The 19098-nt window shown below is 37.6% G+C and overlaps 1 protein-coding gene and 1 pseudogene across 2 annotated transcripts; both read right to left on the reverse strand.

Annotated features, from left to right (window-relative positions):
• Positions 1 to 3341: 3341 nt before the first annotated feature.
• LOC137723564 (adenosine kinase 2-like) lies at positions 3342 to 5618 on the reverse strand (annotated as a pseudogene).
• Positions 5619 to 15662: 10044 nt separating this feature from the next.
• Positions 15663 to 19043, reverse strand: LOC137722466 (isocitrate dehydrogenase [NAD] catalytic subunit 5, mitochondrial-like). Of its 2 annotated transcripts, XR_011066765.1 has the most exons (8): positions 18783 to 19043; positions 17921 to 18241; positions 17675 to 17836; positions 17511 to 17585; positions 17116 to 17225; positions 16961 to 17033; positions 16037 to 16420; positions 15663 to 15896 (listed from the first exon to the last, which is right to left on the reverse strand). XR_011066765.1 is itself a non-coding variant. In XM_068461473.1 (7 exons), the coding sequence occupies exons 1-7, from the start codon at positions 18975 to 18977 to the stop codon at positions 16229 to 16231; spliced, it is 1128 nt and encodes a 375-aa protein (XP_068317574.1). In that variant the 5' UTR covers positions 18978 to 19043; the 3' UTR covers positions 15912 to 16228. The 2 variants fall into 2 exon arrangements, 1 of the variants encoding a protein (XP_068317574.1); XM_068461473.1 differs by lacking the exon at positions 15663 to 15896 and having other exon boundaries at positions 15912 to 16420.
• Between the last annotated feature and the right edge of the window lie 55 nt (positions 19044 to 19098).

The raw sequence follows: 19098 nt of genomic DNA on the forward strand, positions 1-19098 counted from the left end.
TACGATATATGTTTTACGAAGTTTTTATGGCATGCTATGGAAAACCTATTACTTATTAGCTATATGAGTTTTTCTAAAACTGGGGGTTTGACGTTTGAAGAGTAATTGTTTTAGTATTGCTTATATATAAACTTGGTCCACTCATGCTTTGTTTTGTGCCCCCTTTAGGACTTAGAATCAAGGCGTACAATCCTAGCGTCAGGGCACTCTTGCATCGGCATCTTAGAGTCTTCTTGGTGTAGGACCTATTCCTTTGTTTGGACCTATTCATTGAAGTGGCATGAAATAGAAAAATCTTAGTGAGAGTAAGTCTGGTTAAGACTAGCTGAAGATCTAAAACAAGGATTATACTCTGCAACTTGCGTTCCCTAGGAATGCCCGGCAGAGTCGTATCTATTGGAGATTGCTCGAAACATTTGAAGTTCGTGCGGAGAAAGTGAGTAAGCAAGTTGTATGCAAAGTTTAGCAAATGTTAGTTTGGTTGGACCGAATCAATGTCCTTGAGCTTGTTGTTTCCACTGAGGGAATTCGTGTGGACCCTTAGAAGATTTCTCAGTGATTGCTTTTCCTAACAAGTGGATGAATGCTCCAACGACGTTCATGAACCTAACTGACCTGCTATTCCACCCATATTCCGACGGTTCTATGATTTTCTTATTGATAATCTTCTTGTCTATTCCAACAATGAGGTCAAATTCACTAAACATCGACAGTCAGCTTTACACCAAATTCTTTAAACACTGGTTTTGTTTAGAATAGATACTTTTTTTGGGAGACTCTATTGCAGCATAATCTATTCTTATCAATTTCTAAAAAGGTTGTGACTGTTGAAAATTGAAAATCCTCACAAGGTGTTGTGAAATACGAAATATCTTTGGTCTTTTCAATTTTTATCAGGAGTTCTTAACGAGTCTTTGAGCATAGCCCTATTTCCTTTTTGGCTAAGAAACAAGTCAATGTTGTTTGAGATGTTGAAGGTGAATGAAGTTTCTGATAACTGAAGTATTGTCTCACTTCATCATTGTTCTTACACTTTTCGATGACATCAATAAATTTTGAATTCTATGGTGATGTTTATTGAATGTTTGGATGCACGCTAGTGCATCATGACCGAGTAACGTGTGTGCCTCTTGACGGTTGGAACCGCATGAAGTGAACCATCCTATCTTCGGCCTTGAGCCAATGGTTATCGTCTTACTTAAAAACCTAATGACACCCTTTCTTTGTAGAAATTTATGTGGGACGAAAGTTGGGAACGAAAATTTTTGGAGTTTGGAACATCGTCTTACTCATGCTCCCATCCCTGTTTTTCTTGACGTTGGTGGTGAGTTTTAAGTCTCTTGTTTTGCATCCTTGTCACATTTGGGGTTGTTTTCTGATGTAGCATAGGAAGGTCATCGCCTATGCTCCCGGACATCTCAAACCTCACGGAAAGAATTATCCTATTCATGGCCTAGAGCTGGTAACAATTTCCCTTGCTGTAAAAGCTGGTAACAATGTCATAGCTAATGCTCTTAGTCAAAAATCCCGTAGACAGTTTACCTCCATCCGAGCTATCCATGTCCCACTATTGTTTTCTCTTTGAGGATTTGGCTTTACTTTGGCGCTTGATCCACGGTGAGTTATGTCGACTCACTTCTAAGTCAAACATGTATTGGTAGATTTCAGGTAAGAAACCCAAGAGTTTGATTAGTAATGTGCAAGTTTGAAGGAGCAAGTGTCGGATGACATGAGATGGGATATCTTCAATCTAATAATTAAAAGTTATAAAATTAAATTTAAAGTCAAAGTTCACTTCAAATACTGTATAATCTCTTGAATGCACATCAAATAAAAGTCAAATGCATGGTCATATATAAATATTTGAGCGAAATGCCTAATCATATATGTTTTTTGTACTTGTCTCTAGAGTCGTATGACTCCACATATATGTGACTTTTTAACTGCATTAGAAAAAAATTGTCAAATTTAAAGTCAAAACATATATGTGACTTTTTAACTTCTCTGATGCATTGGAAATAGCCTAAAACAGACCCATAGGTGCTTGATGAAGAATAAGTTCACTCAACACGAGCATATAATAAGAGTCATTATGTGTGTATACAAGATACACTCATGACAATAAGAAATTGTTCATTGTAATACAAATTTATCATTAAACCCGAGGCATCATAGTTGTTTCTATGGATAAATCGACTTTGTAATTATACAACATAGTCAAAAGCTTATTCTACATGATTCAGTAGTCTCTTGCTAGAGCAATATAAGAAAGTTCCAAATCACACAACTCGTGGAAACATTAGATGATCGATCACTTAAGCAATTTACATGATATAGGCTAAATTAGAGTGATTATGAGCATTGTTTTAGAGAAAGACCATATTGTTCTGTAATTCCAATGAAATAGGTTCTCACCTATAATTTCACATTGACTTGAGAGTATGATATGCTGCTAGGCATCACCGTCTATGAGACCCTGGATAATAATTTCTATTATCCTTATCAAAAAGTTGAATTAAAAGGGTGTTTTAAAATTCATTTATTAAAGTAATATAATCGTCTCACTATCTGATCAATTAGAACTTACTAATCACATTCCCAATTTTAGAATCAAGGGTGAAAAAACTGTGAAGTAATTAATGTGATTAATTAGAATGGGTATCCAAGTCCATAGGTTTTAAATGTGCCTCCATGTAGTTTCGGGCCTAATCAGGCCCATTGGGCCACTTAGAGTATTTTAGGTCATGACTTGCAATACATTAGATTTTTTTATCTCCAGAAGTAGACAAGTTTCTCTTACTAGGTATTAATTATAATGCAATAAATCAAGCCTACATTTAGTTGGGAGACGGCAGATAAATTTCACTAGTAACAAAGAAGATTACAAAGAGTGTTTAAGCTCTCACAAACACGAGTCCCAAATACACTCAAATTCGCTCACGCATAAATGAGCCAACAAGATTATTGAAATTCTTGCTCGCCGGTACAGAGCCAAAGAGGGGTAACTAAGATTATAACTGAGCTCCCAAACAAAAGAGATAAGTTCATTCCCCAACAAATGATCTGGGTTACACTTCTTCACATTCGAAGAGTTTGCGAACCATTGAGGTCACACCCCCTCTAATAGAGGATGAGAACCCCCGTCGCGCAGCACCACTTCAAACAATCAAAGTTCCCTTAGAAGTTAGAAAGGATGCGTTGCAAATTGTTGACTGAATAGAATCAACTGTTTTAGTATGTCATTGGTTGCACCACAACCAATTCGAACTATTTGAACTATTTGATTGAACTATCTATGACCGATATTAGATGTTCAAACCTGCTACTGGACAGACATCAAGCAGAGCTGCAAAACTACATTTCATTTCTACTAACACAATTTAACCCCTTTGTTCAAAGAAGCGGTGCAAAATCAAATCCGACTCCAAATAAGCAAAAACAAAGATAGAACATTGCCAAGCCAATCAAATAGACTTCTGAGCAATCAAAATTTAAACAACACTTAGTAGAGAACAAAGGGAATGGATGACTTAATTGAAATCGGGCTTCTCTGGGTAGGTGCGGCCAGACCTCTGGATAACAACATTTGCAGCATAGTTGCCAGCTTTCAGAGTCTTCGATGGCTTTCTCTTGAACTAAGTGAGAGAGAAAACCTCCAATGAAAGCATCCCCTAGACAAAAAGCAACACTATAGATTAGTAATTAACTCGCAGTGGAGCGTTTCCAACTGGTAGTGTGCTACTAGATGTTTCCAAATGTATTAAATTTTTGATACATGCTACCAACTGTTACAGAAAACATACCTGCTCCATTGGTGTCTACCAATTTCTCTTTGGGCAACTTCTCCACTGGGAAAGTTTTCACTTTCCCATCCTCAGCAACAGCTACGGGATCTGCACCCTGAGTGATAACAGTAATCCTCTTGTGTGTCCCTGATGCTTTGGGCCATTGGGAGATCTTTAGAGCTATTTGCTCGACATCATCAGTCTGTGATTCAACCAGTCAAAATAATTTAACAATATGAATGTAAACGATTTCCAAAAACATATATTAACAGTAATCCTCTTGTTGTAATAGGCAATTTTACCTCCCAGCCATGAACTTTGGAAAAGGTTCTTGCTTCTGTCTCGTTTCCAAAAACATAGTCCACATACCTACATTTTAATAAATAAAAAAAGGCATGCCCTATTTAAGTATGTCCTTATTACTTGATTATTATGCCCAAAACAAAATGAAAAGCTTACGGCAAGGCTTTCTCCTGAGCATCCTTGAAAAACTCGCACATGAATGGAGCAGAAAGGTTCATCGAGAAAACCTGCAGATAAAGGGAATTTTCAAGAGTCAAGACTCTGTTTAGCAATAGCTACTGAAAGCAGCAAATAAGACGACAATTTGAAGAAATAACATTTCAAATACCTTGTTATTTGCAGCAACATGTTCAGCAACAAGCTGAATGGAGCCTGGGGATACAGTTAGAAAAAACCCAGCAATGTAGATGTACTTGGCCATCCCAGCAATGTAGAAAAAACCCAGCAATTCATCAAGTACCTGAGCAACTCGGATGGAATTCTGAGTAGCACCTGCACAATTCAAAAGTTAAAACTCAACTTATTCTCGTAGTATTCACAAATTTAGCACATCTACAACAATATTTATTTCAAAACCAGACAATACACATTCAGTGCCCTACCTCCAGCAATGTACTCCACATTGTACTTGGAAGACATTTCATCATACCTGAGACAAACATCTACGTTGGTCAAGATTTCATCTAGTAAAAACTATGTTTAACCATGAAACATTGTCTCGCAGTCAGACGGAAGTGTGGGGACTTAATTTTCATTAATGGAACTACATTTTGTCACCGATAAATTATATGAACACAATCCTATTTGGGTAGTCACTCAGATAAATAAGGCACTGAATCTAACTAAGATAGTGACACACTTTAAAGTTCAATAATTTCGTGTCCGTGCAATACCAAAATACAATTTGATATCCCTCTCTTTGAAATGGAGAATAAGAAAAATTACCCACAAAACCTCTACAGATTCATATTTATGCAAGAAGAGTAGAAATTCGAAAGGCGAAAACTCAATCACTTTCATGGCCAGGTGCTTGTCTTCGGCAAGAATCGCATCATTGGGCTTGAGTTCATATCTGTGACACAAAAAAAGCAAATAAAATCAATGCCACCACACCAGTTATGTGTTCTTCTAGCTCACAGTACAGTGACCCAAAGCGTAGAGTATAAGCTACATCCATACAGTTGAGCTAGAAAGCCCAAACGCCTAGGCAATAGATCAAACGGCTGGTGGGTAACATAAAGCTTCATGGACCTAAACCCCGAGCAAAAGAAAGCAAAAAAAACAAGAACAAAAGGGGTTTGAGAGAATGCGACTTACTTTTGCAAGAACTCCTCGTCGACGACGGCGGAGATGTCGAGCAGTGGGTTGCCCATCCCCAACAGAATTCCCTCGGACACCATCGCAGCGAGAGAGAGCGAGAGCTGAAGCTTAAGAAACAGTAGCAATTACAAAGATGGAGAAATCAGATCAGATCCACGGATATTGGTAATGGGAAGGAACCAAATGTGCATGTTTCTAAGTGGCTGTGACTTTGGTGCTGCAGTGGGGTCATTTGGGGGAAGGGAAAGACGGTTCTTCCCACTATTTGGGACTTTTATTTATTTTTACTTTTTCCTTAATCTTGTGTTTTCTTCTAAAATAAGTAATCAATTTTTTTTTTTATTTTTTCAATCTAATGAAACATCCCCGATTATGTTTTTATTCTTCTTATATTGCAAGCCTTCATGTGAAATTTAGGTACCAAATAGTGCTTAGTTTGGTAGTATTTCTTCTTTTAATGTTGAATATAATTAAGTTCAAGTTATCGCTCTTTACGACAAAAAAAAATTAAATTAAGTTTCGAGTAAGAAACCTTTAACATTAAAAAAAATATATGACACACCCCGACCGAGATCAGGGCGTGCTGGCCGTCACACGGAGGTGACGTAACCATGTGCACGTGCGGAAGCTAATAAGATAGTAATATAAAAAGCACTAATAATTAAAAACTAGCATACAAGGTACTGAAAATAAGTGCTAGCGTAAGTGAGACGCTAAATTCAGAGCAATAAGTCTACAGCAGTCCAAAAGAAAAGATGCGACAACAGTACACCCGAAGGTGACCCTACGCTGGAGAGCGTCTGTCAGAAATGCCGGGAAAGCCCTCTGGGAAACCACCGAAACTGCTAAGCAACTAGAACCTGGAGGGGCGCAAAACAAAAGCGTGAGTGGGCAAAAACAAAGCTTTTAGTAAAATACATTCTAACCCCTCGCCGTAAAACCTGTATACTTCCCAGAAAATAAACATATATACGTATGCATAGATATGCCAACCATGCTCAAGAATATGCCATGTCAAAATCTCATAATGAAATGCAAGTGCTCAGGTATAGATCGTAATCATAACATATAATCTGGCAGCCGGAGTCACCTAACGTGACCTGTACGGCTGCGTATAGAGCTCAAATCTCAAACTCAATAACTGAACCTGCCCACGAGTCGGAACCACCTAAAGTGGTCTGTACGACAGGCCTGGGTGTAATACATATATACGCTTTAGTGCTACGATCACGTGAAGGCTGTGCGAATAATCGCGGGTCACCTACGAGTCGGAACCACCTAAAGTGGTCTGTACGATAGGACTGTGCACCTAACTTGGATCCAAGCTGAGCGTGTGGTGCAGGAGGTGAACATCACGTGAAGGACTGTGCCCTACTCTGGGCGGGAGCACTAGCACCGGGTGTGCAGGTTATGAGCTCTCTAAGCATCTCAAACCACTACAGAATATAAACATGAATACCACTTACCTGTGTGTCCACAGCACCAAATATGCATATGTATATGTATGCCACTACTAATGCATGCAATGATGCATAAACGATAAAAATATGGTGCATGGCATAAAACAATTAACCCTTTTTAAACAATTTCTGGGAAAATAAATGTATATAGGTATATACGGAAAACCAAAAGCCCACTCACTGGTATGTGAAAGGGTTGTAGCCCCCTGCCTCGAGTGACCATGCTCGTCCTCGGGGTACGTATCACCTATATGCGAAACAACTATAAAAACGTCAATTTTAAAACACATAACCAACTTCTCGTAATAACTTCTCATACATTGCTCAAATTGGACAAATGAATATACCAATGTGCTCTACACAAACTCAGGATCACACCCAAATTTTTAGAAAAAATTTTCACCGCCGCACGCGCCGGCCACGCGCAGGCACGTGCCTGGCACGCTGACGGCGTCAACTGACGCCATAAGGAATATTCCGTTTGTTTTGACAGATTCCGTTAACGGCGTCAGGAATATTCCGTCAAACTTGACGGAATATTCCATCTCTTTCTCCGGCGAACCTCCGGTGCCGTCGCCGGCGCCGGAAAATCGCGAAACCTGCAAACCTTGTTTTCTCACTCGTTTTTCAACCATTTTTCACGATTCTTGCACCAAAATGAAGCCTAAGACTAGTAGAACACGACCATACAATTTTTAAGGGTAAAAAACTACTAGATCATACCTGTCCAAACCTCCCAACTCCGGTCAACTTCAAACGCAGTGATTCCGACGTCAAAACTCTTCCAATGAAGCACTCCGAGGCTCCCTGGGACCTCACCAAGTCACCTACGAGCTTCAAAATCCCAAAAACTTGCTAAATTATTTTTGCATGAATAGTACTCAAAACGGACATCGTCGAATCGACATGAAAACGACGGAGTTCTCACCTGAAATTGGTACGACTGAACTCCCACGAGCTTCACGATCTCGACTGTGACCTTGGTTTCCTCGATCTGTAGAGGTTTGAGGGGTTTTGGGCTTGTCCGTACGTTTCCAGAAGGAATAAGGAATGGGGTTCTCGGGGGGAAAGACAGGGAAAGGGACAGAGAGACAGTGAGAGTGAGAGTGACAGTGTGTGTGTGTGTGGCCCAACACATGCCACACCACACAAAACAACCAATAATGTAACGATAACGAACTAGGGGTAAAAGTGTCATTTCACACGCATGTTTTCAAAATCTTCGGGACGGGATGTCACAATATATATATATATATATATATATATATATACCAATACCATTTAAGAGACAAAGTTTGATAGGTACAACTAGTACACAAAATTGCAATAATATTTGTGATATCATCCATCCACACCCATGACTTCACTTCACCAATTGAGGAATTTTTCGGTTTATCTCATGAACTTGTATTGAGTTGCCAATTTCACCCTTGAACTTTAATTTTAGCCTATTACTTCCCTGAACTTTTGTAATTAGCCAACTATCCCCCTAAACTTTAAATTTAGCCGATTACCCCCTTAAAATTTTATAAAAATAGCTAATTTCTCTCGTAGTGTTGGACTTTTTTAAAAAATTCATCCAATTTTCCATTCTTTTGGCCCCATGCATTTGTAATGTGTTGACCACATGATCAAAATGGATCAAAAATTTAATGAAAAATTTTAAAATCTAGCATTAGTGGGGAAATTGGTTATTTATAAAAGTTCGGGGGAGGGTAATCGGCTAAAATAAAAGTTCAAGGAGGAAATTGATAGCTCTATACAAATTCGGGGGCAAATTGTCAAATATGCCTAAATAATTTGTACATTATGTCAAACACTAAGTTGATTATTGATGGTTTAACTGCATTTTACACACAAAAGTTTGGATGTTCTTTGCAAAATAAGTTATAAGGTTTTAATTTTGCCTTTTACACCATGTTGTTTCTGAATTGCAGTAATTTAACCTCTCTTTTAATTTCACTGTCTAATTGTTGATGTGGCATATGTTGGCCCACGTTTAAGCACTTGTTAACTATTAGTTCCATAAAATGATTAAAAGAGTAAAACACTAAACATTGAAATTGACATTCCACGAGTGCTTAAAATGTTGGTTAAGTCTATACCACAACAGTACTTAATGTCTAATTAGACGGTAAAATTGACGGAGAGGTTAAAATATTGCAATTTAAACCCACCCCAAAAAACCTTGTGGTGTAAAATGCAATTAACCTAGTGCCAATTCATCTAAAATTTGTTAGAATATATCCAACTGTGTCTTGAATTCAAAATCGCCCTTTCTTTGTGTCCCGTATTCAAACCTTCCACTGCATTAAATGTAAACTAGTGTAGGATATAAAAAATAAATAGACGATAAATTAAGTGTAAAATTCTTTTTTTCTTTTCTTGTTGTGCCGGTCAAATTAAGGAGACTCAAAAAAATTAGACTTTCCGTTATCTTATGTTTTTAGCAAAATTACCATGCTAACATTATAAAACATTATGCCAAAAACGTCCATTGAGAGTCTCCTTAGCATTTCTCTATAACTTAAGGGGAGAGAGGGGAAAAAAGACATTGTTGTAAAATTGATGGTGTGTGCAGTGGAATAAAAGAAACAAGACACAAAATTTACGAGGTTTCTCTACAGTCAGTGTGACTGGAGTACGTCCTCGGAGCAGCAGTGGTGCTTCCATTATAATTTAGAATAATAAGAGTACAAAATAACTCTCTCTATTATCCCCTCTCATATTCCTCTCTTTTCTCTCTTCCTCTTCCGTGAACTTCTTACTTTCATCCTTAGATGTGTTGTGTTCCATAAGACTTGTTTTTATAGAAGCAAATCACGAGCAACATAGTGATTAGTGGCCAGCCATCCAGTCACCTTTACAACACTCCCCCTTGGATGGTCACAAGTCTTTGATTAACTCGTTAAAATCTTGATCTGTTTTTGGATGCTCCCCTTGATGAGTATCTCCCCCTGATTTCAAATCATTTAGGCTGATAATTGATCATTCTACTTCAGTCTCTTAGCGAGAAGAGTTGTCGAAAGATGTGCTTTACTTGTTGTTAACTTTCCATAGGCTTGTTCTTGAACTGGGCTTGAGGGTATTCTGATTTCCTTCAAAAGTTTGAATTTACTTCATTTATCTGGAGCTAAATTTGATTCAAGGGTGGTGGACACTTGATCTTGAATTGGACTTGTGATTTCTTCAAAATCCTTGGGACTTTTCCTTGAATGAAATGGAACCATGAGCAGCTCCACATGACAAGTGATCTTCGGCTCCGTCGAGGATAAATCAGTTCGTGTTTTGTTGTGCTTGTCTCCACATGCTTCAATGTATCATTTTCACTTGCCTTATCTGTTCCCCTTGCAAAAGTGGTATTTTCCATGTGTAGGTTTGGCATCTTCTCTTGTAGTATTTGTTCTCTGATGCAGGAGTGGAATGCAAACCTTGCATTTGAATGGTCATTCACTTCTTGGTGACTCATCCATGCGTGGCAGCTTTAGTGTAAAGAGCCAACAACGGGCCAATTATTTTGCGGTGTTGATGACTTGAGACCCAGCTCCATCAACAGTTGAAGATGAATACTTGAGAGCAATTCTAGGTAAGCAATCAGGAAAGGTTCCAGGCAGTCGGTTCCTTACCGAAAGTTTGAGTGGAGGTTCCGACATATTGCTTTCTTTATCCTTGTCTTTCCAGGTAAGAACAAGGACAAAGGAAAGGACAGGGAGATTGCATGATATGAGATACTCTTGCTCTTGTCCCTGATGATATAAGATAATCTTGCTCTTGTGTGACTGGTTTTGAAAAAGGTATTCTCGAAGATGAAGAAAACTGAGTATTTTGAGATGCTTTGTTGAAGATTCATTCTCGAAGATGAGGAAGAGTTAGGTATTCTTGCAAGTCTACCTTGTTATGCAGAATGAAGGTTGACATATATAGAGATTTTTTTAATAGGAAGTAGTGGTGACGTGCCTTTACTCTTGTCAGCAACTGTGGTGTAAATAGAATTGTAAGATTTACGCGTTTTCAACTTTGTCAGAAATCTTTGACAAAGTTGCACGCGATATCTAAAAAAGTTGAGATTGCGTCTGAAAAATGCCAACGAACTTTATTTAGGAAAATCTGGCTTTTGAAATTCGGAGAGCAATGCCTCTTCAATCTCTGAGCAAGTGGCTTTGTTGCCTCTTCTTTTATAGAGACATCAATTGTGTTAAAGAGTATGCTCAGAAAATTGTTGCCTGTAGAAATTTTCCCCTTCTTGCACTTCTGAGATTTTATTTGGTCTCCTTTTCCCTTCATCATTTTTGAAAATGGCTTGCCCATCTAGCATTTGCTTAGATTTGAGTCTTAGGAGTGATACAGACGAGCAACGTCAGGATAATATATGGCGCTCGTCCTTCTTATCTTCTAATGGTTCTCTTATGGTTGGGGACTCTGTGATGAAGAATAACATAACCGTTACTGTGGTAGCAAGGAATCTTCTCACTTTAAAGGATAACAAAATCCTTTCAAAACGGTTTGATGAGTCGGCTGTTCAAGACTCTTTGGCTCACAGTGTTCAATGTGTGGGCTCTGTATCCAATATGAGACAACGCCTACTTGCTCGAACTCACCAAGTTGAATCATTGATGGTTGAGGTGGCAAGTCTTAAATAAGAGATCAATGGGCTCAAGCACGAGAATATAGTGTTACACGTTCTTGCAAATAATTACTCGACGAACATGAAAAGAAAGCTCGACCAGCTACAAGAATCTGAAAGTCAGATTCAAAGTGATCACCAAAGGTTTGTTGTTAGATTCCAAAAGCAACTTATGCCTTCCCCTTCTGGTGTTTTGCCAAGTACTGGGGTGCCACATGATCAATCTCCAGTGCCTCCCTTTTCTGGGGTATTGTTGAGTACTGAGGCTTCACATGAGCAACCCTTGTGAAGGCTTCATCCTGTTTGTTTGTTTTAACTCATGTGTATGCACATATCTGTAATTTCTCGGAGATATTAATATGTAAGCTTTATTTCATTCAATGTATTGTGCCAAATACAATAAAGCATATACTTCACTAAGATGTGGTACTTCTGGACCAAATATCAATTTATGTTTACCCTTTCGAAGATAAATAATCGTTCTTAGTGTCTACATCATTTAAGTATTCAACTCATAATCTTCAATCCATATGATTCTTTAATATCATAAACATCATGGATAAGATTCGTGTTGGCATATTGTTCGATCTGCAGTTCGAGATAATATTTCTCTCAACACTTTATAATCCTTCTAGACTCTTCAGGAGTCCCAATCTAATGTCATCGACTCTTGCAAGAGATTTTAGTATGTTGCAACAATATCATAATGATAGTACTCACTGAGGCAATTTATACCATCCATTGGTATTGAGTACATATTTTATGCTTTACCCTTCAGGGCTTGCTTCAAGTAATTTGAATCCTTCAGGGATTTTCTATACTTCATAACACATTTTCCTTTGGAATTTATACAGAGCAATTTACTCCCATGTATACTTGAGGGATTTACTTGTGGAGATATGATGTGGGCAACCCACAACCCTTTGTATATAATTCTCCATTCATATAAACTCGTTTACAAGAGTATAATTTCAGGTTTCAATTAGTAATCTTGTGTCATATCATGTGAGTGTATTTCACTGTATTACGGGCTGGTTTGGTATTACTGTGCTTTGAAAAAAAGCTGCTTCTGCTGTGCTGTGAGAATAAGCAGCTGTGAAATAAAGCAGCAGAGTGTTTGGTAAACTTTTTTGTAAAAGTGCTTTTGAAAAAAGAAAAAAAAAGCAGTATTAGAGTGTTTAGTAAACTTTTATGTAAAACAGTTGTGAAAAAAAGCCGGTTTTTCAAAGCTAGGTTTTGCAGCTTCTTGTTTTTGGCTTTTTTTCATCCAAAACTGTGAAAAAAAACTGAAACTGAGTGTTTACCAAACACAAAAACAGCTCCCAGCTTTTTTTGATAGCAGCTTTTTTCAGAATCACCTCAGTACCAAACCAGGTATACAAATGCCCAATGCAACCTCCTTGGTTCAATATCTTTTGGTTGTTTGTATTATATTCAAGTATATAGGTCCATTTTCCCACATTCTTACAAGTACAAATGGAATTGCCTTTCTCCATTTTTTTTGGCAAATAATATTTCCTTTCGTCGACGAACAAAAGAACGTGACTCAATATCAATATAGCTCATTGATTAATTTAGTAGCTACTTGTAAAAACCAAGGTTATCATCAATCTGTGATCCCATATTCTCATGTGCATGCACATGCATAAAAGCTTTTCATTTATTTGGATATCCATTGCCTCTTCAAGGGCATTACTCTATCTTTTCCAGGATAGTCATAATTTAGAGAATGTGGATCATAATCTCCTCTTGAGCGTTATAGAGCTTGGATTTTAATCTCCACTTTCAAGAGTTGAGTCATTGGAACCTATATGTTTATCATGTTTCATGCATGAGACATCAAAATTCCCATGTCCGCGTATTGTCCATTCTGGGATGTGTATCCATGCGGTGACTGTCATGCTTCTGGCATGCAACAGTTATGCTTCGGGAATGCAATAGTTTAGTAGTGTCATATTCTTCTTCTTTCAAATGACTAAACCTTTTGAGTCTAAAGATCTGCCACGCTTCAGGCGTGTAACAAATTTACTACCACATTATTTTGTCCAACAGGAACATCAATTCATGTAGGCACATTTGCAACAAGTATATGTGATTTCATCACTTTCATTGCATCATTAAATGCATCTGGCATTTGATTGACACATCATTGCATCATTCAATTATTCTTACTTCATTTTTATATTGATTGCTTCGTGAATCAAAATAAGACAAATTCTCTTCGTTATTATGGAACGGTCTTTTCTTATCATTATTCTGGAATGATATTTTCTCATCATACTTCTGAAACGATGTTATTTTCTCCTCCTAACGGCGGGAAAATTGTCTTATCAAAATCATAGTCTGCAAATAGCGCGGTAAACATATCCCCAGTTAAGGGTTCCATCCCCAGTTAAGGGTTCCAAATGTTGAATGATAGATGGTGAATCAAATTCAACATAAATTCCCAGTTTGTATTGAAGCCTTATTTTAGTACGTTGTGGCAGTATAACAGGCACATGTATAACACAACCAAAAACTCGTAAATGTGTAATGTTTGGTTTGTGCCCAAACACGAGTTGTACTAAAAAGTATTGATGGTTGGCAATAGGTCTCAACCGAATTAATATTGCATAATGCAAAATAGCATGTACCCATGTAAAAACTGGCAATTTTGTTTTCATGAGCAGAGTGCGGGTAATCAATTTCATCAGCTTAATAAATGCTTCTGCTAAACCATTTTGAGTATGGACGTAAGGAACTTCTAGTCCTTATTTAATAGTCTATGGACTGAGACTCTTATGACTTTTATTACAATTAAGGCATTGCGGCACTTCAAACTTACTGTACTCATCAATGAACTTTATGTCCTGATCTTGAGGATCTAGGGACTTCATGCCCAATCTTTTTGCATGATGGAACTTCAGGTCCAATCATTTTTATACGATGAGGATCAAGAAACTGCAGGTTCTGATCTGATCAAGGAACTTCGGGTCCTATAAATGCTCATCGTATCAAAGATAAGTACAATAAATAAATTAAAGTAATATGCGGTAATTCCAACCATAATAAATAAATTGCATTTAAGTAAATAAAGCTTGTGACAAGGGTTTTAATTCAACATCATTCACATAAATTAAAACTTAAAGCAGTAGGCGGTAAAACCGTCCATGATAAATAAATTGCTTTAAAGTAAATAGAACTTGTGAAAAGATTTTAAACCAACACCATTTACATAAACAAATACATATATATTTTCTTCTTTCTTTTCAGATGGTGCAACACCATCCAAAAGCCTTTACTTCTTTATTATTATTATTTTTTCTTATTCATTCACATGTTGCAACAATCTAAAAAACCTTTGTTTTTTTTCTTGGTTTCCACATGGTGTCTAACGCACCATCATTTTACCTTTTATTTTATTATTTGCATTTCACAATTCTAAGTCCTTTTAGTTATTCAGGAAGTAATAGTAACAATAAGTTCCAATTGGTGTTCCTCCTTCAGTGAGTTTCGAAAAAGTCGAAACGGTTCTTATGAGTTTTGGAGTCAAGAGTGTCTGCAACTTATGAGAAGATCAAACCGTTAGATTTAGTTCAAATTTTAGTATGATATGGATAAGAGGATACTGAACAACTTTCATGAAGAAACAATTTCAATCTGAGCTACCGAAATGGAGTTTTGGTACTCATAAGGTGCCTGTCCAATTTTCTACGGAAATTGGAAACTGATTTGGTATTTCAGGCATCTGCGATGATCGCACCGTTGGAATTTTTTGAAAATTTGATATATTGTAGATACTGGGCGGACGAACAACTTTGAAGAAGAAAGTATTTCAATCCGATGTCTGCAAGTTGGAGTTCCGAGGCTGTTTACATGGTTGTCAGATTCTCTACGAATTTTGAGTCTATACTCTTTTGCTTCTGCAAAGGATGATATACAGTCATACAACAACATATATATATTTGCTTCAAGAAAATTAGTAGTACAAAGATTTTAAGATGAAATGAAAAGATTTTCTTATCTGTAAGATTCCAGACGACAGACGTGAACAGGATTTGTGGCATTGTACTTTCCACTGACATGAGAGCTTCTCATGTTGATAACGTGTTGTAAAATCGAAATTGTATGCAGTGGAATAAAAGAAACAAGACACAAAATTTACAAGGTTCCTCTACAGTCTGTCTACAGTCAGTGTGACTGAAGTACGTCCTCGAAGCAGCAGTGATGCTTCCATTAAAATTTAGAATAATAAGAGTACAAAATAACTCTCCCTGTTATCCCCTTTCCTCTTCCTCTCTTTTCTCTCTTCCTCTTCCGTGAGCTTCTTACTTTCATCCTTAGGTGTGTTGTGTTCCATAATACTTGCCTTTATAGAAGCAAATCACAAGCAACATAATGATTAGTGGCCAGCCATCCAGTCACCTTTACAACGACATATCATTGTCTAATTATTTCATGAATTATTGACAAAATAAACGAATACCAATAGCATGGGAGAAAGCCTCTTGAACATAATAAGTTTATTTCAAAACTTATGTATACGAAGATGAATATGTGGATACCAGATTATGTTAATTTCTCCACTTTTGCCCTTCAAATCTCTCCTCGACTGACCAAATCTCTTCTGGATCATCGAAGCGAAGTGATATTATTCCTCTTCAAAAAAAAACTGAATAAATAAAAAGGTTTCGGAAGGGCTCTCCGAAAGGAGTCGCAACAATCTGTTGACTACAAATCCTACTTAGCCCATCCTTTCAAAGATGATCGACGATTGCCTGCGTAAAGTCAGAAGTTGATGAAGAGCCACCAAGGTCAGCGGTTCGGAACTTCCCCTCTGCAATTGTGCTGAGGATTGCATTTTGGATCCGATCTGCTTTATCATGGAGCTCCAAATGGCGTAGCATTGTAACAGAACTTAAAAGCAGGGCGGTCGGATTTGCCAAATTCTACAAAATTTCAACCAAAGAATGAATTGGGCGGAAATATATTGGTAAAAGATATTTCTACGGGAGAGCTTCCTAAGTAATGAACAAATTAAAAAACGAAACAAATCACAGTAAAATGTAATCAATGATTTGAATACTAGAATGACTTTTATTATCAAGTTACCGGCTGGTGCACCGCGATATAACTATGAGCAACAAATTTCAGAATCTGGGTAGTGTAAAAAACAAATCTATACAGAATCTCAAGCGGAAGGAAACAGATGAAAAGCCTTCAATTTCATACAACTTTTGGAACAAGGAAAACATAGTCAATTCCTCCCATTCGAGAGCCATACCAAGCAGTTTTCTATGTTAATCCTCTTTAGGAGGTCTACACCTACAGTTACCATATACAATTACGGGATAGGACAGATGAGATGAGCCTCTCCCTAAAGAAAACTTAGAAAGAGACTTTGGCCTCACATAAGCACTTTCCTTGCCCGCAGAGAATGAAATTATATACATAGCAGATTGAACATCAAAAGGTTCAAGAATGTTCACCTTTCCAGCAATATCAGGTGCTGAACCATGTACAGCTTCAGCAAGGGCGATGCCTCCCTCTCCAATATTGCAGCTGCATATGAAAGGCATCCAACGTTAGATGATATTTTATTCTTATTACAGTATGTGATAAAAAATGCATATATACACCATACCTTGGCGTCAGGCCCAAACCGCCTATCAACCCAGCACAAAGATCACTTATAATATCACCATAAAGGTTAGGCATCACTAACACATCAAAAAGTGCTGGATTCTTCACAAGCTGCATAAAATAAATCCTTCAGTTAGTGTTGCCTTAGTTTTATCATTAGTTAGTGTGGTGTTGCCTTAGTTCTGTTCTTTTGTTTTTTTAAAGAAAAATCCAAAACTACATGTTTAATGTGTATTTTTCAAAATTTCTCAATGTATTGTTGTTAAAAGTATGAGAGGCATATCGTAAATGCTCCCTTAGATCAAAGACTGTTGCATCATTTGACACAAAGTACCAAGTTTTACATGCACACAAATAGTCTTTCCATAAAAGTTTTATCAAGAAATTTATTCATACCATCATACAGCAATTATCAATGACAACTTCCTCATATTTGATTTCAGGGTACTTCTCTGCAACCTCACGACAACACTGAAACAAAGACCAAACCAGTTTTGATATGAGCATACTTAGAAAAACAATCGAGAAGAATAAAATTTTTGCATGAACAATTGGCAGACCTTAAGAAAAAGACCATCAGTTTTCTGCATAATGTTTGCTTTGTGAATTGCAGAGACTCTCTCTCTTCCATGGGCCTTAGCATAATGAAAAGCATACTCAGCAACCCTCAAGCTTGCCTGACGGGTGATGATCTTAAGGCTCTCAACAACACCTCTTACCACCTACCACCAAATCAAAGAACTAAATCAAACTTTTGTACATAGAATATTTGACTATATTTATCCGCTTGTTCTTTAAACACTTACTTGATGCTCAAGTCCACTATACTCTCCCTCTGTATTTTCACGAATAGTGATAAGATCGACATTGTCATATCGAGTTTTGTAGCCAGGAAGGCTGTAACAAGGCCTGACATTTGCATACAAATTAAGTTCTTTCCTGAGAGTAAGGTTCAAGGAACGATGACCTTTCCCAATTGGTGTGGCCATTGGCCCTTTCAAGCCTACCCCATTTTTCCGCACCGACTCTAAACTTTCCCATGTTAGGAAACTCTGCGTTCTCGGATCTATTTCGGTGCCAACATAATGTTCTTCCCATTCAATTGGCACGTCAGCTTCTCTGAACACCTGCACCAGTGCAAATTGCAAACTGCATCAACCCTTCAAACCATAACAAAGTAAAATACAAACAAATTCCATTGCACACCGATGGTTATTCACCTAGGACATTGTACTAATAACACACTGCTATCAACCTTTCGCATTTAAATTATCGATCTTTGATGTAATCACATCTTTACGATGAGTAGCTAGCTCCTGAATTCGCATATACAAAAATGGATAACCACATCAACAAACAAAGACAATTGGGTTGAAAATCTTCACAACAGATCATATCATTCAACTATAAACGTTTTCGAATAAACGACAAATACATACATACTCGATCAGCAAAAAAAAATAATATTATCTTAATCGCAGTCTAACATTCCATGAAAGATACAAAATTCACTAGATTTCAAAACCCTAAATTTAAAGTGGATTTGACTTGTCAGAGCCAGTGTGCGTATCTGTGTAACACATACATATACAAACAATCTTGACGGAAAAGAAACGGAGCGTAAACGAAACATTGATAAGAAGGAAGCGATGGAGATCGGAGATTGACCTGTTTGACGGACTCGGCAATCTCGGGGCCGATACCGTCGCCGGGGAAGAGGGTAGCTCGGATCGGAGTGGAAGCGGAGGAGAAAACCCTAGCTGCCTGAGACAACGGGGACGATGACGACAGCAAGCTATGGGCAGGGTTGACGGCGCCGGAGAGGAAGTGGCTGGAGGCGTGCCTCAATAGGTGGGAAGCCATTTGCAGCTGATTGCGTGTAATTTGGCGATCGGAAACTTTTGGTCTTCTTCTTACAACCAGAGTGGAGGAATATTTGGTTGTTTAAAAATAATTTTTTTTATTTCTTTGACTAGTAATATTA

Source organism: Pyrus communis, chromosome 17, assembly GCF_963583255.1.
Source record: "Pyrus communis chromosome 17, drPyrComm1.1, whole genome shotgun sequence".
Taxonomy (NCBI): Eukaryota; Viridiplantae; Streptophyta; class Magnoliopsida; order Rosales; family Rosaceae; genus Pyrus; species Pyrus communis.